This window comes from Halichoerus grypus, chromosome 3 (genome assembly GCF_964656455.1).
Source record: "Halichoerus grypus chromosome 3, mHalGry1.hap1.1, whole genome shotgun sequence".
In the NCBI taxonomy this organism is placed as follows: domain Eukaryota; kingdom Metazoa; phylum Chordata; class Mammalia; order Carnivora; family Phocidae; genus Halichoerus; species Halichoerus grypus.
This window is the reverse complement of record NC_135714.1, coordinates 41270105-41285670: the sequence shown is the minus strand read 5'-3', so window position 1 is coordinate 41285670 and position 15566 is coordinate 41270105. Positions and strand designations below refer to the sequence as shown.

The following is a 15566-nucleotide window of genomic DNA, read 5'->3' as shown; positions in this document are numbered from 1 at the left end:
CAACGCCATCCACCCCTTGGGTGTGCCTTCTCATGCTCCCCGAAGGAGCAAAGGCTCCCTGGAGAAGAGAGAAACCTTCTCTCTATTGAGGTCAAATTACTGGATCCCAAAGCTACAGTATGATCGGATTCAGTTCAGCAGCCAGGTGGTGGCTGGGCTCGGCCATTCTCGGTGCCAGTTGGTTAACGGTTCATTAACAGAGCCCCGCTGTCCCACAGGCCATCCTTCCCCGCCTGTGCACGCCTCCTCCCACCCAGGACCCTAGCATCCGGCGGCGTCCAAGCTGCCACGTTCTGCCTTTTCTCCACAATGCCCTACTCTGTGCCTTCCCCCAGAGAAACACATTGCATTTTATTTCTCGTCCTCCCATAACCTGGGATTGGCTTTCCTAACTGTCTGTGGTGTGTTTGTCCCCTCCTGCTGGTAGGTCATCGTGCTGTCCACGCGACTCCTGAAGCCACTTAACATTCCTGAGCTGTTATTTGCCACTGACCGGCTGCATCCAGACCTTGGCTTCTGAGCGGCTGCTAAGAGGAGACCCGCCCGAGGTGGAAACACCCATCCTGTTGCCTGCCACCATTCAAGATATGCCTCCAAACCCAGTGTCCTCTTGCTAATTGTGGGGAGGACAGAATTCTGCCCCAAAGGTCTTGAGAACCATGTAGCAAAGTGCTTTGCTTGGACTGCCGGCAAGTCTTTAAAAAAAATAATAATAATAATTCATTTTTCTAAAGGTGTCTATCTTTCAGCTGGCTTCATTCGACATAATTCCCATTTCTCTGTTTGTGATCTTCCTGATTCCAACTGCAAGCTCCTGAATTCTACATAAACGCCTGTTGGCAAGTGTTGGTAGCTTACAAGCTATTTGATCTACAGTTGCTCAAGAAATTAGACATGCTTTAGAATTATGAGTGTGAAGAAAGTTTGATTTTCCTTAAGATTATGTAACTGGGGAGGGTACATTGCAAATTAGATCTGAGAGCTTGCTGAAAAGGCAAAGAACGGAGGGGTTAGCAGCTAGAGCCGTGCTGGTAGCCCACGGGCCACGTAACTTGGCCTGTCATTACAAAGGGCGGCGTTGTCCCCGCGAGCCCACCAGGCAGGGTCCCCAGGCTACTTGCAACAGTAGAGGGAGAGAGGTTGATTGGAGGGCTGGCTCTGCCCATAAAAGCTTTCCTCCCCTCCCAAAGGAAGGCCCCCATAAAGGTTTCTGGTCCAGGGAGTCTAGATGGGAACCCCAACCCCTGGGACTTTTATGAGTTAGTGTTTCTATTGAAATAGAAAGCTCTCTTTTCAGTTTGTCTCACTTTTCCTTCTGGTCATGGCAGAAAAACCTAGACCCAACTAGGGAAATTATTTAAGAACTCTAGCAAAAATGAAATGCTTGGAACCCACACATTTGTAGGTGTATGGTTCATGGAAATTTCTAGCATCTCTAAAAGATGTGTGTAATGAAGAGAGAAAGCTGAAAAACAGTTCTAGAAAGGATTAAACAGGTGGGCAAAGTAAAATGTAAATCAAAACACTTATGTGTCTCGGATTTTAGTTCCCTGTAAAATGTTATTTTATGAAAAAACTGTGAAGTTGGAAATCATTCTGAGGTGCAAAGCAGGTTTTATAGACACCAATGTTCTTCTTCTTCTTTTTTTTTTTTTTTTTGGTCCAGTATGTTTTCCACCTAATACCAGTGGTGCTGATATGAGAGAGTCCACATGCTTCTTTCATTCCCCTGATCTAGAAGTTCGAATCTGAGTAAGGGAGAAAATGGCGATAGCCCGAAAGAAATGCTAATTAAAGCAGAGATCACTCTTTTTTAAAATTAAAAAAAATAATAATAATAACCTGTTAGTGTGTCAGTGTGCATTCATTCATTTACACATATTGAGTGGCATGTTCTGGGCACTCTGCGAGGTTCTGGCCACCCTGGTGAGGGAGCCGGATGCGCCCCTGACTCTGGGGCTCTCGCAGACTGAGCAGCTGGGGCTTCTCCCGGGGCTCTGGCTCTGTGTGAGTACCTGCTCAAGGTAAAGTCCTACACCACACGTCTGTATGCAAAGGAAACACTCTGGAAATTTAAAAACCAAACTGCTAATAAGTAGTGCCTCTGGAAAGGAGTATAGGTGGGAAGGCTCAGAAAAGGGGGAGTCTTGCTCTCGATAGACTTCTGTGTTGTTTGAATGTTCTCCACAGCAAACCTGTGCTTGTGTATTACTTTTGTGGCTTTCTGTATTTTTACAAGTTAATTTTGTCTTTTAAAAAAGAATACTGCAAAGCTTCTAATCTGGAATTACACAAGAAGGAAGTCCCTGATTGTAAATGGGTCATCTAGCAGTTACTGGGCCCCCAAAGGCAGTGTGGTGGGAGGAAGTGTCTGTGTGGCAGGAGGAAATGTCGCAGGTTAGGCTTATAACCATCTTCCATCTCCATGGTCGCCGGCAGGCAATCAGGTAGCGGAAGGCTTTGGACAAAAGAGAAGGTTCGCGGTGACTGGAATTTGTTTTGAATAAGAAGGTAGGAGACACAGGACAGAGCACTGCTCCTTGAATTAAGAGCAGGAGCATAATGGAAACTTGGTATAAATCCCACAGAGGACCTTCATCAGATAAGGAAAAAGAAGGGCCTCGGGAAGTGGCATGTTGACCCCTCGACGCAGCCTCCTAAACCCTCTCTGGTGTTGCCTCCTTCTTGTGCTCACTGCCCAGGAGCGGGAGAGGTTGAGGGAGAAACGGATCATGCCCTTGACCTCCTCCGAAGGTGTGAACAGCGCTCCAAACCGCAGCGTGGGTCTCGTCAAGCCTCAGTGCCTGCATGTGGAAGACAGGTACGCCTGCAAGGTCCCCACCTCGTGAGAGAGGCTGCCGGAGAGGCCGCCATCCCTAAGGGCGCTAGCGCGTGCCGCCAAGCCCGGGGGTTTTCACTAGCCGGGACGCCGAGCCAGTCACCTCGTAAAGCGATCAAGTCTCAACAGGAGAGTAATGTCAAATGAAGAGAACATTAGAGGCATTTCCGGGGTCCGCAGAGAAGGAGTAACACCTCGGTCCCGCAGACTTCCAGGACGGTGCAGCCCAGAGCCCCAGCCAGTGGCCACGGGTTCCAGCCCCAGCTGTCCGCCCTGCAGCTCACTTCTGGTCGCAGTGCACCACGAAATTGGACAATCACAGGGCCTGCCTCAGCGGGCCGCTGAGAGAATGAAAATAAGTCCGCGTAAAGCCCTTAGAACACGGCACAAGGCAAGCGAGCCAAGGCCATGTCGGAATCACGGTGATCGGCAGTAACTGTCTGACGGGGGCTCACGTGGGGCCTTAGGTCTCTACGAGAAATTACTCCGCCACTAAGGCTAACTGCAAAGCTGTCTGTGTGGCTTCTGCGATGGGCCTCCCGAGACTGACGCCCATTTCCACCACATGCCAGTGGGCCAATCCTGGAGGGATTCCGGCTGCCTGGAGGCGGCTTGAAAGGCTGAGCTGAGTGGGAGTGCTGGTTTCATCGCTCGGGCCTGGCTCGGAGTGTTTACCACCTGAACTCTGGCTGGCCGGAGCCAAAACACGCACACGCAAATGCAAACCCTCTGCCAAGGGCCTCACAGGCCACTCTTTATAAACACAACTGATAGAGGTGCAAATACTGGGCAGCAATTGACTTCTGCCTTTGTAAACCCTCCTCCTGGAGTCCACTTCCCGGCAAACATAGCGGGCACAGCGAAGTGTTCAGAGGTGCTCAGGAGCTGCGTCAGCCAAGGGTTGTCCCCAGAGGCCCAGGGCGATGGAAATGGCTCTGTTTACACCAGGGCCCTGACTGTTACAGTGTTATCCCAACAACAAAGAATTCCATCAGGCTCCCCTCAAGACCACTATTATTTATTTTACCCTGGTTACCAGAAACCGAATCTCAACAACAAATAATCCAGTATTATGAATGTTGTCCACCATCCCTGCTTAAGAAACACTAAGAAACTCCATCTCTCTTTTACGGGGATTGTAAAAGACAAAACCAGATGATGGAGGGTATTGGAGAAGGGAGGTGGGGTGGCTGGGATCTCACCACAATCGGTAATAACACTAATCTTGTTCTCTCCACACCAAATTAGTAAAGTAATAAGGATAGTGAGAACTTTCTGGAAACTTCTCTCTTTAGACTCTAAAGGGAGTACAGAAAACATGAGTTTTCCTGGTGTGTTTATTGTCATAAATAAAGCCCTATAATTCCTTCTGGCCCATCCCCTGAGGGCCCTGTGTTGACATTCAGGCAGAGACTCTGCAGGGCAGCCCCCATACCCCACCCCCACCCCTGCAGAGGCAGGACCCGGAGTTACCCCACTGCTCATCTGTGAGGGATTTGCCCACAAGCTTGTTCGCAAAACACATTTGTTCTCTCCCTCTTGGGGTGTAAAGCGAATGTTGACATCTCCTGTGTCTCCGGAACCAGGGGCGCACTGTGCACACGCCCAGCTTCCAAGCGAGCTGGGGCTGGCAGGAGCCCCGGTGGGAAGTTGCCCCCGCCCCTGCACACCGCGCCCCGGCCGGGCAGGCTGCAGAGCGCTCCGAATGGTTTTGATTTGCAGCAGAGAGGAAACTCGAAAGCCAGACACCGAGACAGACACGGATCCGGTTGTGAGGCCGACGGGCTGTGGGCGGTGCTGGCCCCCCGCCCCTGCCTGCGCCTTTATTACCGAGCTGGGGCTGGAGGCCTGTGAGCAAGGCTGATGGCAACAGCAGATGCGCCGACCAGGCGGCCTGGGGCCAGGGAGGAGCCAAGAGGGGGGCGGGGGTTTGGAGGCAGGGGGGCCAGGGCGCAGGGGCCAAGCCCAGGAGGACCAGCGTCTGCAAGACAAGAGAAGAGCACCCAGGGGCGCTTTGCTTGGAGGAGGGGAGCTGGAAGCTGCGGCCGGCTGCCCGGGGACCATGCTGTGGCTTCAGACAGGCCTGGGCTTGGGGGGGAGGGGAGTCCTGAATCTGCCTCTTAGGAAGTGGATCAGCTCCCTAATTCTTTGGAGCCTCCCTTCTCCCTGTCTGTAGAAAGAACTAAAAATGGACTGCGGGGTTGGTGTGGAGAACATAATTATTTCAAATACCCCGTACGGTCCGACACAGGTTTCAACAAACAGAAACAGGTGATGTGATCTGAGCCTCAGTTTTCTCATCTTTAAAATTGGAGTGGTAGTATTACCTTCCTCATAGGATTCTTCAAAAGATTAAAGGAGATCATTCATAATCTGGCACATTATAAATGCTCAGTAAATTCTAATTCCTTTCCTTTCTCCACCACCCTCGCAATCCCTCCCTTTCCTTCCCCTGGTGGCAAAGGAGGCGCTCCCCTACCTAGGCGGGAGAGGGCAGTTTCTCTGTACCATATGGTTGCAGTTCAGAAATTTTAAAACAAACACCCGGGGATTAATAAATACTAATAATGAAAGAGATGAGCATAGGTAATAAAACATGAAGCTAAATTCGTGAGAAGAAAATATGGTGGATTCCAGAACTATAAATATTTAAGTTAACCTGAGACACTGGGCAGAACTGGGACCTGGGGGGTTTCCAGCAGGGTCTGTCTGCCTGTCTCTCTCTCACACACACACACAGACACACACACACTTTATTCCGCTGGGTGGATAAGAGCTCTGAGACACCCCGACCCGCAAACCTCCGAGGTGAAGTAGGAGAGATGCAGCGCGGTGGGAAAGGGAGGGCCAACCGTGAAGTACCAGGAGGTGAGGAAGTGAGGCTCACAAGGGAGGAGGGGAGGCCTGCCCAGGCGTCTGCAGGCTTGCAGAACAGCCGGACTGGAGCAGGGAAGGAAAGAGTGTGTCCCTCATTGATGGAGGCACAGCACTGCTCAGCACCTCTCCCAGATAAAGCCCCCCCAGGAAAACTCTGCGCCTTCTTTAATTCCAGAACATGGGTAGAAGGCCACTGTTAAGTACGTAAAATTTAACCTCTTAGTCACTGGACATTGTTTATATAACCACATAAAATGAATAAAACTAAAAACAAGCAGGGGCGCCTGGGTGGCTCAGTTGGTTGTCTGTCTTCGGCTCAGGTCATGATCCCAGGGTGCTGGGATCGAGCCCCGAGTCGGGCTCCCTGCTCAGCGGGGAGCCTGCTTCTCCCTCTGCCTGCCCCTCCCCCTGCTGTGCTCTCTCTCGCTGACAAATAAATAAAAAGAAAAAAAAAACTAAAAACAAGCAGAAAGTAGTTGGAGAAACTTGTTAGTGCCTCTGAACTGAGATGTTTTTAGACTCTCATGTGAATACCATTTCCCTCCCTGCCCCCAACACACTCACACACACAGACACACACACACGCACGCAGGCACACACGCACATGCCCTTCTCAGCAGTTAGGTTAGGCGTAAGAAAACTGCCGTCCATATAAGGAAGGTCTGGGACATCACCAGAAGCCCTGTCAAGAACAGGCAGGATATTTACCCTGTGGGAAAACAGATTGGGAAGTCTGGCACCATCCCACAGCGGGCCGTCAATAGCCGGTCATTTGGACGGCCGCCCTTGGTCCCGTGGCCCCGCATGTGCAGCAAGCCGTACCCTGTATCCGAAACGTTATAAAGAAGTAAGAACATCGCAGTCAGAAGACGTTGACTCCTGTCCTTTGTGTGAACTTGAGGACATCACTCCAAACTCAGAGCTTGTTTTCCTCACCTGTAAATGGCAGGCTTTCCTCCCCTCCCCTCCTCCCTGGAAGAGGACTAAAGGAGATCGAGTACGTGAAAGCCCGACTCTAAGGTGCCATTCTTTGCCCATGACCATGGGGACTCACGTGGCCTGCTTGGAAGTTCTCGCGGGCCCAGCTAGAAGCAGATGCGGGGGGCCTGGCACTTTGAACACACATTTGTGGTAGCAGCTACATGGGAGGGGCTCCTGAACGGCCCCCGCTCAACAGCTCTCAGCTTCTACAGTGAGAATAGAGCGCACTTTTTGAAAGCAGTACACCCAAAGAAGAGGTGTGCCAAATAAACCACGTGCTTAGAGAGAAGCAGCAACCTTGGACAGAAGCATTATCTTCAAGGCTCAGCTGAGAGATGTCTTAACAGAAGAAAACCGAGGATCCTAAAGGGAATGGACAGGATATGCACTACTCTTGAATATAAGGCAGCAAATTACAATTCACAGCACTCACAGGCTAGGGGTGGGGAGGGGGGGTCCTTTGACAAGTGAGTTGGCTTGTTTGTAAGCCTGTCTCCTCATCGACAAGAGTACGCACCTCGTCGGTTTGCTCTGGGACTTACAAGGTGACCCTAGGAAGGCACAGCGCCTGACGCCAAGCGACCAAGAAGTACAGGACACCGAGGAACGCTTTGTGTGAAAGGACAGAATGTGAACATTTCAATAAAGACCAAGTCAGGGGTCTGTTCTTTTCAAATGAGATTTATTGTACATAAAATAAATTAATTACAGTTTAAGCCAAAGAATGAGTGGCTTTTTAAAGTGCATCTGTGTCGGGGATTCGGCGGCGGCCCCTCTATCTGTTCGCTCGCCGTAAGACCGTGTTTCCGTATTTAAGCCACGGCTCGGCCAGGCCTGGGAAACGACCCGACGTCATTGCCGTGAGCCACTCACACAAATCACACCAAAGTCAATGAACACATCTTTTTTTTTTTCCGTACCTGATGCAAGAGTTAAAAAAAATGATACAGTCTCACAATTACTCAAAGTCTGGGGCTGAAGAGTTTGAGTTGTCAACCCTTTAACACATACTCGCCCAAGCACACCCGTCCTGGGTCAGGAGGAAGCAGTCCCTTCCGGCAGGCACCGTAAGCCTACAGATGGCCGTCCACCTACATCACATCTGGCCCCTAAGCCCCACCCTTTACTGGGGGGCTGGGCGGGGGAGTAATTTCCTCCTTGCTCCTTAAAGAAGAAATCTGGGGTATCCTTAGGTTAGAAAGGCATTCTGTCAGGACTAGTGTTCCGGAGATGCAAATCAGATGTGTGAGAGAAAAAGCAGTTCTTCCTCTTAGGGGGAGAAGAGGGAAAAGGAAGAAAGAGAAAAAAGGGGACAGTGCTTAGTCTGTTCTTCATTCCCGCTGTCAAGCACACCCATCCCATTGCTGAAACTACAGCTGACGGTCATTTACAAGGTAAGGAGCGGACTCCAAAGCGATTCTGCCGCCCTCCCCACGGCAAAGGAAAAGACACCGAGTCCAGGTCGTGTGTCCAGAGCGGCTCAGTGGGCTCCCCCCCCAGCCTCGGCAGTTCTGTCCCCCTGCTCAGAACGCGGACTTTTCTGCAGCAGTTCCCCAGGCCCTCCTGGCCCCTCGGCTCCGGCCCTTTCTGGAACCACAAACTCCTGCCAGCATTCAACGATCCTGCACTAGAAGATCCTCGGGCCCCCTTCCTGGGAAGACCAACCCCCCCCCCCCCCGGTGGACGTCCCTGCTTCAGACGGAGGTGACAGTCCTCACTTTGGCCGAGAGGGCTTGCTTGAACCTCCTCTTCAGGTCCTGCATGTTGGGGGACTTGGGACGGGGGATGAGGGAGGTTCTGCGCTTCTCCGGCGTGCTGCTGGGCTGTTTGTGACTCACTTCCTTGCACAGGACGTGGAAGGCGTTATAGACATCGTTGTAGTTCTCGCTGACGGACACTTCGTAGAACGAGCAGCCCAGCATGCCGGCCAGCTGCAGTCCCAGCTGGGGGTCCACCTGCTTGACGTGCAGCAGGTCGGCTTTGTTGGCCACGACCACCACCGGCAGTCGGCTGCCCAGGTGCAGCTGCTGGACGTGCTGGTGGAGCTGGCTGATGAGTTCATAGCTCTTGTAGTCGGTGACGGAGAACACGATCACCACGGCATCGGCCCAGCGGATGCACCTATTCAGCTGTTCGCCACAGCTCAGGCCGTTCTCGTGCACCTGCAAGAGAGGGGGTGAGGGCGAGGTGAACACCGGGGGGGGGGTCCCACAGAGAGCCCCTGGCTCGGCCGGACCGCGAGATCCAAGGGGCCCTTGACGGTAATGCCAGGTTGCAGGCCATAAACAGGCTAGCTCCCCACACGCTTCAGCTTTCTTGACAATATGTTGATCCAGCTGCACGGAGCTGAATAAATAACAGTGCAGCTCACCACACTCCAGTGGAAAATTGACCTGCAGAGAACTCCACGCAGAGAGACTTTGTAGTTGCACAAAATGGGAAATTAACTGGCTAGACAGTAAGTCTGGGGAAGTAAAGATAGGAGCTGGAAGCATTTAAACCTGGATAACCGCCCAGTTCAAGAGGGAAAAAAACACACACACACACACACACCAGCAGGGCTCTTTTGTCTATAGAGTAACTTTCCACAATATTAAAGTGATCCCACGGATTTAAAGACTAGACCTAAATGTTTGATTTTCAATGCCAAATGCACGAAGGTAAAAACCGATCGTTTCAACCACAGCAAGCCAACTGTGCCAATTCCGTATGTGTTTGGTTTGGTCTTTCCTGCCGGACAGAAGCCTCCTAGGATTTCTGCCCCTCAGCCAAATCTCCCAAAGGAAGCCAGGCAAAGACTGACCAACAGCCAAAGACAACCGAAGTGACAAGCAACATGTGCAAAGCCTAGTTCTGACTCCCCCAAATTTCTCTCCTCTTCAGCATAAGCTTTATTCTGAGAACAACCGAACAATCCCATAGCCGAGTGGGCTCCCTGTGACTTAGTAACGAATCCCAGAGCTTCGCACCTGAATACCCGGGGTGTCTTGAACCTGGAGAGCCAGGGTTTCACCTTCTATTTGCACTTGTCTGGTGTAGAGATTACCTAGAAAGGCAAAAGAAAAAAAAAAGTGTGTGTGTGTGTATATGCACACACACACACATATTATGTCTTTCCTTCTTATACAACTTTTAAAACATGGTGGGATTTTTTTTTAAGTAAGAAAAAATATACAACCTGAACTAATGCACACAAATAAGCTATAGTTTATTCTATTTAATGAGCGTATTTCAGCCGTTCTTTTTAAACAACTGCAATTCTAACCCCAGTTTAGGGCATTTATTAAAACCAAGGCAATGTTTGCAAGTTTTTGGAAACTGACTTATCCCATTTTAAATGTGGAGTATTTCCTTGAAGTAAATTTTCTTGTTCAGCATTCATGGCCATTTGTTTTAATTTAGTACTTCATTACTCTCTGGCATCAGTTTAGTCATTAGGTATAATAACTTGGTAGGCAAATATTGTTAGTAAATGCACAGCCAACATTATCAGTTGGAATAAAAATGTGACATAATGGTAGCCAAATCTACATCAAAGCAGAAGGCTGTCATGCCTTATCTTGGGACGGTTTATATAGCACATTTCAAATAATCCCCTTAGGTACTAAATATGGTCTAAGGATTTAAGCAATTTGCTAACAGAGCATAGGTAGAAAGCCCTTAAGCCTCCCTGGTGGCCATCTTTAATCACAGAGATTGAAATAGAGTCCTCTGGCTTATTTAGGAGCTCCCCTCCTCAAATTCTACCACCTAGTTATTTTTTTCTTTGTTAAAAAAAGAGAACTTTAGGTTTACAATGGCTCTCCTTTGGCCTTTGCTTAAAAGGTCGCCTCTGAAAGGCGACCAACAGAGAGGGAGGGGGGTGGGGGAAGGAGCTGGCCATCTTTTTTTTTGCTTGTTTTTTTTTTTTTTTTTATGACTTTTGCAGGAGTGTTTTGAAGGGAGAGGCTCTTGAGTACAAAGGGTGCTTCCAACTGGGGTCCCTATAGTTAAAACATACCAAGGAGAATACTTTCAGGCACTTGATAAAATGATGAATGGGCTTGGAATGGAATGAGGCCAGATGGCAGTTATGGGAGGGGGCAAGCAAAATTGGAAGTGGCAGGATCCTGATGCTCAGACTGTCACTGTGAGCGAGGCTCCCTGGGAGACACTGAAAAATGGTTAAGAGCAGTCCTGTGCTAGCCGAGCACACTCTCTCCAAATGCGCCTCCTCACCTGCGTTTCTTTCATAGTCACCGATGAACCGTTTGGTGAGGAACCGGACCACCAGAGCTGCAGGTCAGAAAAGAGAAAGGAAAGAGAGTTAACTCTGGAGAAGTTAAATTGGTGTCCACCCCACCCCCAGCCTGGGAAACCACTCTCGCAGAGAAAGCAAGCCGGGCGGCCACCAAGTGAAATTCCTACCCTGCAGCTCCTTGACCCTTCTTCCAGACACAACCGAGAGGGGGTAGAAGGCATCGAAGGCCTGGTGAATTATGGCTCTGTCCAGCTGGAAGGGTCATTTGGCCCACCCGCCTCCAGGAGACAAAGGTCTTTCTTAACCTTAAAGACCTCCAGGAGGGGTTCTGTTCCCTAAGTCCCCCTTCTGTTCCAGGCACCGCCAGGCAGGCTCAAGATCCCCAAAGTTCTAATCCCACTTGCGCCAGCGGTGCCCGGAAGGAGGCCCGGCCATTCTGGATCCCAGTTTCCCTCATCTGTTGAAGAAGGGGGTTGGAGGCGATGCTGGCTCAGGTCCTCGCGGAGGGGCAGCGGATCAGTAGGAGGGGATGGGCGGCCAGCTGCCCTCCCACCTCTCCCCCACGCCTCGCTCACACGCAACTCCCAGCGGGGGCCGTCCACGTCCAGCCCCAGAGATGAGCCGGTTCTCGCCCGAGCGCGGAGACTCACCGGTCTTGCCCACGCCACTGGCCCCCACCACAGCGATCTTGACCAGGCGGCGGCCCGCCGCCCCCAGGCAGCAGTCGGCGGCGGCGGCGGCGCTGCCCGGGGCGGGGTACTCGGCGATGGTGCACATGTTCTGGATGAGGCGCATCGCCGCTCCAGCCGGGGCTGCACCACGCGGGACGGAACCTGCGTCTTGTGCTGCGCGGGAACGGGCGGGAGAACCCGGCCCGAGGGGTCCGCGGTAAAAAGGCACCGGAACGCGGCCGCGCGGCAACTAGCACTAGCTCGGGCTCGGGACGGGGACTGCAGCCGGGCTGCGCGCGCGCTGTTTTCTCCGGGGCTGGCCCCGCCCCCTGCCTCCCGCGGCCAATCCCGAGGCGCCCCGCGAGAGGCTCCGCCCCCGGCGCCGCTCGGCGAGCGCCGCGCCCCTAGGGGCACCGGGAGCCAGTGCTGGGCCTCGTGAGGCGCGGGGAAAGTGGGGCTGCCGGCCCGAGAGGGGGCAACGTGTGGGCGCGAGCCGAAAGCGCAGCCGATGGCAGGCGCGGGTGCCGCCCGGGGTCCCGCTGCGCGGGCACGCGGCCCATGCTGTGGCCGCGGGGTTGGGGGCGCCTCGGGTTCCGGGAAGCGGGGCTCGGCCTCACGGCGGGCGTGGGAGAGGCGGCGGCGGCGGCGGCCAGGGCCTCGAGGGTGTGAGCGCTCGGGGTCGGGAGCGTGCGGCCTGCTGCCTGGCTTATGCCCATCTCCTTAATTTGGGACGTGATCACACTGACTTGAGTGCCTCCGATCATAGATTTGGCTGTGATGGCAATCAGTTACAAAGACCCCATATCCACTCCCCTGAGATGTGACAATTAACTTCGGGGTAAAATAATGTCACCCTTGTTCTAGACGCACGTACTCTGCCTCCAGTGCACAAGGCAGCAGATCACTCAACCTCTGACTAGCGCACATGAACACACAGAAGGTCGGGTGGGTGTACTGCACACTCAGGCAAAGCACGAGGTAATTATAGAACAAGCTTTCTAGCGCCTCACACACAGTCACACCTCCTCCGAGAGCTGTGAAATGGAAAGAAAACAGTTACCCCAGCTGTCTCTGGATGCTGACTGGATTGCGAGCCAGAAACCGGAAAGGGTCCGCAGCGCTTAGTTTTTGGTTCTAAGGGATGGCAAGACTTAGTTAAGTGACTTGATGCCAAGGAAGACATGGGCTTGCACAAAATCCCAAGCTCCTGCCCCTTAGGTTCTCATTAGGGAAAGGCTTCAGCGGCAGGCCCCATCCAAGCAACATTCTGTAGCTGGAACTGACTGCAGAATGTCACTGGACACTGGGGCTGACCAACTCCCCACTCCCCCATCCCAACCACTCTCCTCCTCACCCTTCTAGCCTTGTGGGCCCCCACGTGTTCCAGAGGCTTTTATCCCAGGGGCGAATGGCAATCAATATTTGTGTCCACACCCACATTAAAGGTTGAAATATAAAAAGGTAAAATAAACCAATTCCCTTATCTACACGTGTCAGGCATCTAGTTTGACTCCCCCTGATGTTCTGAACTTAACTACCAGGTATCTGACAGAATTTATGAGGCCGACCCAGTCCAGCCTCTGAGATGAACCCTCTTGCCTATGAGTTTAGGTGTGTGCAGGAAATCAAGGGAGAAATAGAAGGCTAATCTCAAACTTTGAGACTTGGCAGCAAGTCTAGGTGGGGAAACATAATTAGCAAGGCACACAAACAAACTTGGCAATAAACATAATAAAAGGTTGACTTCTAGGAAGATCACAAATATGAAATCAATTTAGCCATTTGACTCAGAAGGAAAAAAAGAGCATTTCCAATATGCACCATATCTTTCTGCATGGGTATAATCAAACTTGAATTTTGTTATTCTATAAAATCAAACTTAGCAAGACTATAATTACAGGTAATCATGTTCTTTTTAACCCCCCCCCCAAAGCCTGTAATTCCATGATGCTTACATAGTAAAATAATTATGTAGTCTAAAGTTTTTAACTGCTTTTACACACACACACACACTCATACACAAACATGACAAAAGTTGTCAGGGGAATTTTGCTTGGAATCATTTTCGCTTCTGGAGCTTGATTTTCATGACCATGAGCCTGTACTAAGCCTATGATTTTTCTGTCTGAAAAATCACACACACACAAAGGCTGAATTTGGTATTCTTATTTTAGGTCTAAATGATCTGGCTGTGCTTTCAAGAACACAGAAAAGAAAGACACAAGAGAAAGTTGGAAAAAGAAAAGGGAGCTCTTCAGATTCAAAACACGTAGCAAATAGCCCACCTCCACCCGACCTGCTTCAGATGATAACACTGAGAGTTACCCCTTCTTGGAAATGCATAGAATTTTAAAAAGAAGAAGAAGAAGGGGAAGGGGCAGGGGACTTGATATATGCTGAAAGCTTGTTTTATTCCAGGCTGCAGACTAGGGATTCAGCATACGAGAATCTCATTTTACCTTCACGGCAGTCCTATGAGCTAGATATTATCATTACTTGCAGTTGCAGTTACCTATTGCTGCTTAGGGAACCACCACAGACCTTGGAGGCTTGCAGTTCCGTGAGTTGACTGTGCTCTGCTGGGCGATTCTCACCTGGGGCCTCTCATGTTGTACTCGGACGGCAGCTTCGGCGGGAGTCATCTGAAGGCTCATCTAGGCTGGACATCCAAGATGGCTTCTTCGTCCACATGTCTGCCATTCAGTTGGAATGGCTGGGACAGCTGCGACTAGCCAGCATCTCTCTCACTATCTGACTTCTCTCTGTGGTTAGCTCAGGCTCCCCCACAGCATGGCGGGGAGCTCCCCTTAGAGTGGATAGTCTAAGACAGGAAGCAGAAGCTGCCAACCTCTTAAGGCCTGTGTGTGGAAATGTGCACGGCATCACTTCTGCTATATTCCGTTGGCCAAGCAATCACAGAGCCCATCCAGATTAACAGTCAGGGCTCAGGGACACAGATGCCACCCTGTGATGGGAATAGCATGAAAGAATTTGTGGCCATCTATAAAGCACCACATTTCCATCTTGTAAATGATAAAACAAAGACTTAGGTTAAAAATTCCCCCTAGGTCACAGATCCTATAAGGGACAGGGCCAAAGTCTGAGAAGGATGAAGAACATAGAAAACAGCCAGCAGGTTCACAATGAGATGGTCTCCTATGATACCATGCCACAGAGTGGTTTGAACTGCTCTCTCCCCCTCTATTTTTTTTTTTTTTTTTTTTTTTTGGTTGAGCTAAAAGAGATGAGCATGGGGGTGGGGAACATGAGAGACTTGGAAAGGAAAAAAAGATATTTTGCCAAGTCCCGATTTTGCCTCAACCTCTGGTGTTTCCATCACCTCCTTTGATCTTTAGAGCTAATCTTTGATCTGAGAACTTCCGGAGACAATCTAGTTTCTGGAAGCCCTTAGAGTAGCAGAATGTAAATTCAGTGTTGAATGTCTGGGCCAGCGTTATCACAGGCACTATGCTAGGTCCTGGGTCTACACTAAACAGGACAGACACAGTCTTCACCATTACATGTAGCATGGGAGACAGAAATGAATGAGCAATTTCAATACAGTGTGAGAAAACACTTTGATAGGGAAATTCAGGAGCCAGAGGAATACATGATAGATCAAAAAACCTGGATTATAGGAGTCAAGGAAGAATGTGAAAACATTCAAGTGGTTGAAAATGTGTATTGCGTACAGGCATGTGTGTTTGTAGAAATGCAGAAATGACTCGAAGAGCTGTAGAACTGGCCCACCCAGGGAGCTGTCCCCTTGTCCACTCTACTGTCCCTCAAAACCCACAAAGCTAGAGACAGACATGGCAGAAAAGCCCAGTATCTCCACAATGGAGCCTGACAGCAGAAAGCAACCAAGCCACAGAAAGATGGAATCCTCCCTGTCTCTGCCTTGCAAATCTTATCAGAGTGCATCTAGTTATCTAGTTTGTATCTGTTACCCTAGCTG

General features: G+C 50.7%; 2 protein-coding genes across 2 annotated transcripts in view; one reads left to right on the top strand and one right to left on the bottom strand.

Moving 5' to 3' along the window:
* Window positions 1-1841, top strand: part of SCFD2 (sec1 family domain containing 2) — a 433063-nt gene extending 431222 nt beyond the window's left edge. The window contains exon 9 of the mRNA XM_078068601.1: window positions 428-1841. Coding sequence (XP_077924727.1) covers window positions 428-520 — 93 coding nt within the window. The 3' untranslated portion in view covers window positions 521-1841. The remainder of the gene's footprint in view (window positions 1-427) is intronic.
* A 5519-nt stretch (window positions 1842-7360) lies between these two features.
* Window positions 7361-11898, bottom strand: RASL11B (RAS like family 11 member B). The gene is made up of 4 exons (XM_036093010.2): window positions 11588-11898; window positions 10916-10972; window positions 9667-9743; window positions 7361-8859 (listed from the first exon to the last, which is right to left on the bottom strand). Exons 1-4 carry the CDS (start codon window positions 11730-11732, stop codon window positions 8392-8394), a joined length of 747 nt encoding a protein of 248 aa, XP_035948903.1. The 5' UTR covers window positions 11733-11898; the 3' UTR covers window positions 7361-8391.
* Between the last annotated feature and the right edge of the window lie 3668 nt (window positions 11899-15566).

Excerpts from the sequence above, each read along its gene's own strand:
- RASL11B (XM_036093010.2), bottom strand. The coding sequence starts at position 11,732 with ATGCGCCTCATCCAGAACATGTGCACCATCGCCGAGTACCCCGCCCCG. Across the intron at positions 9,744-10,915 it reads TGACTATGAAAGAAACGCAG|GTAATCTCTACACCAGACAA; the intron begins GTGAGGAGGCGC and ends TTGCCTTTCTAG. Across the intron at positions 8,860-9,666 it reads AAGACACCCCGGGTATTCAG|GTGCACGAGAACGGCCTGAG; the intron begins GTGCGAAGCTCT and ends CCTCTCTTGCAG.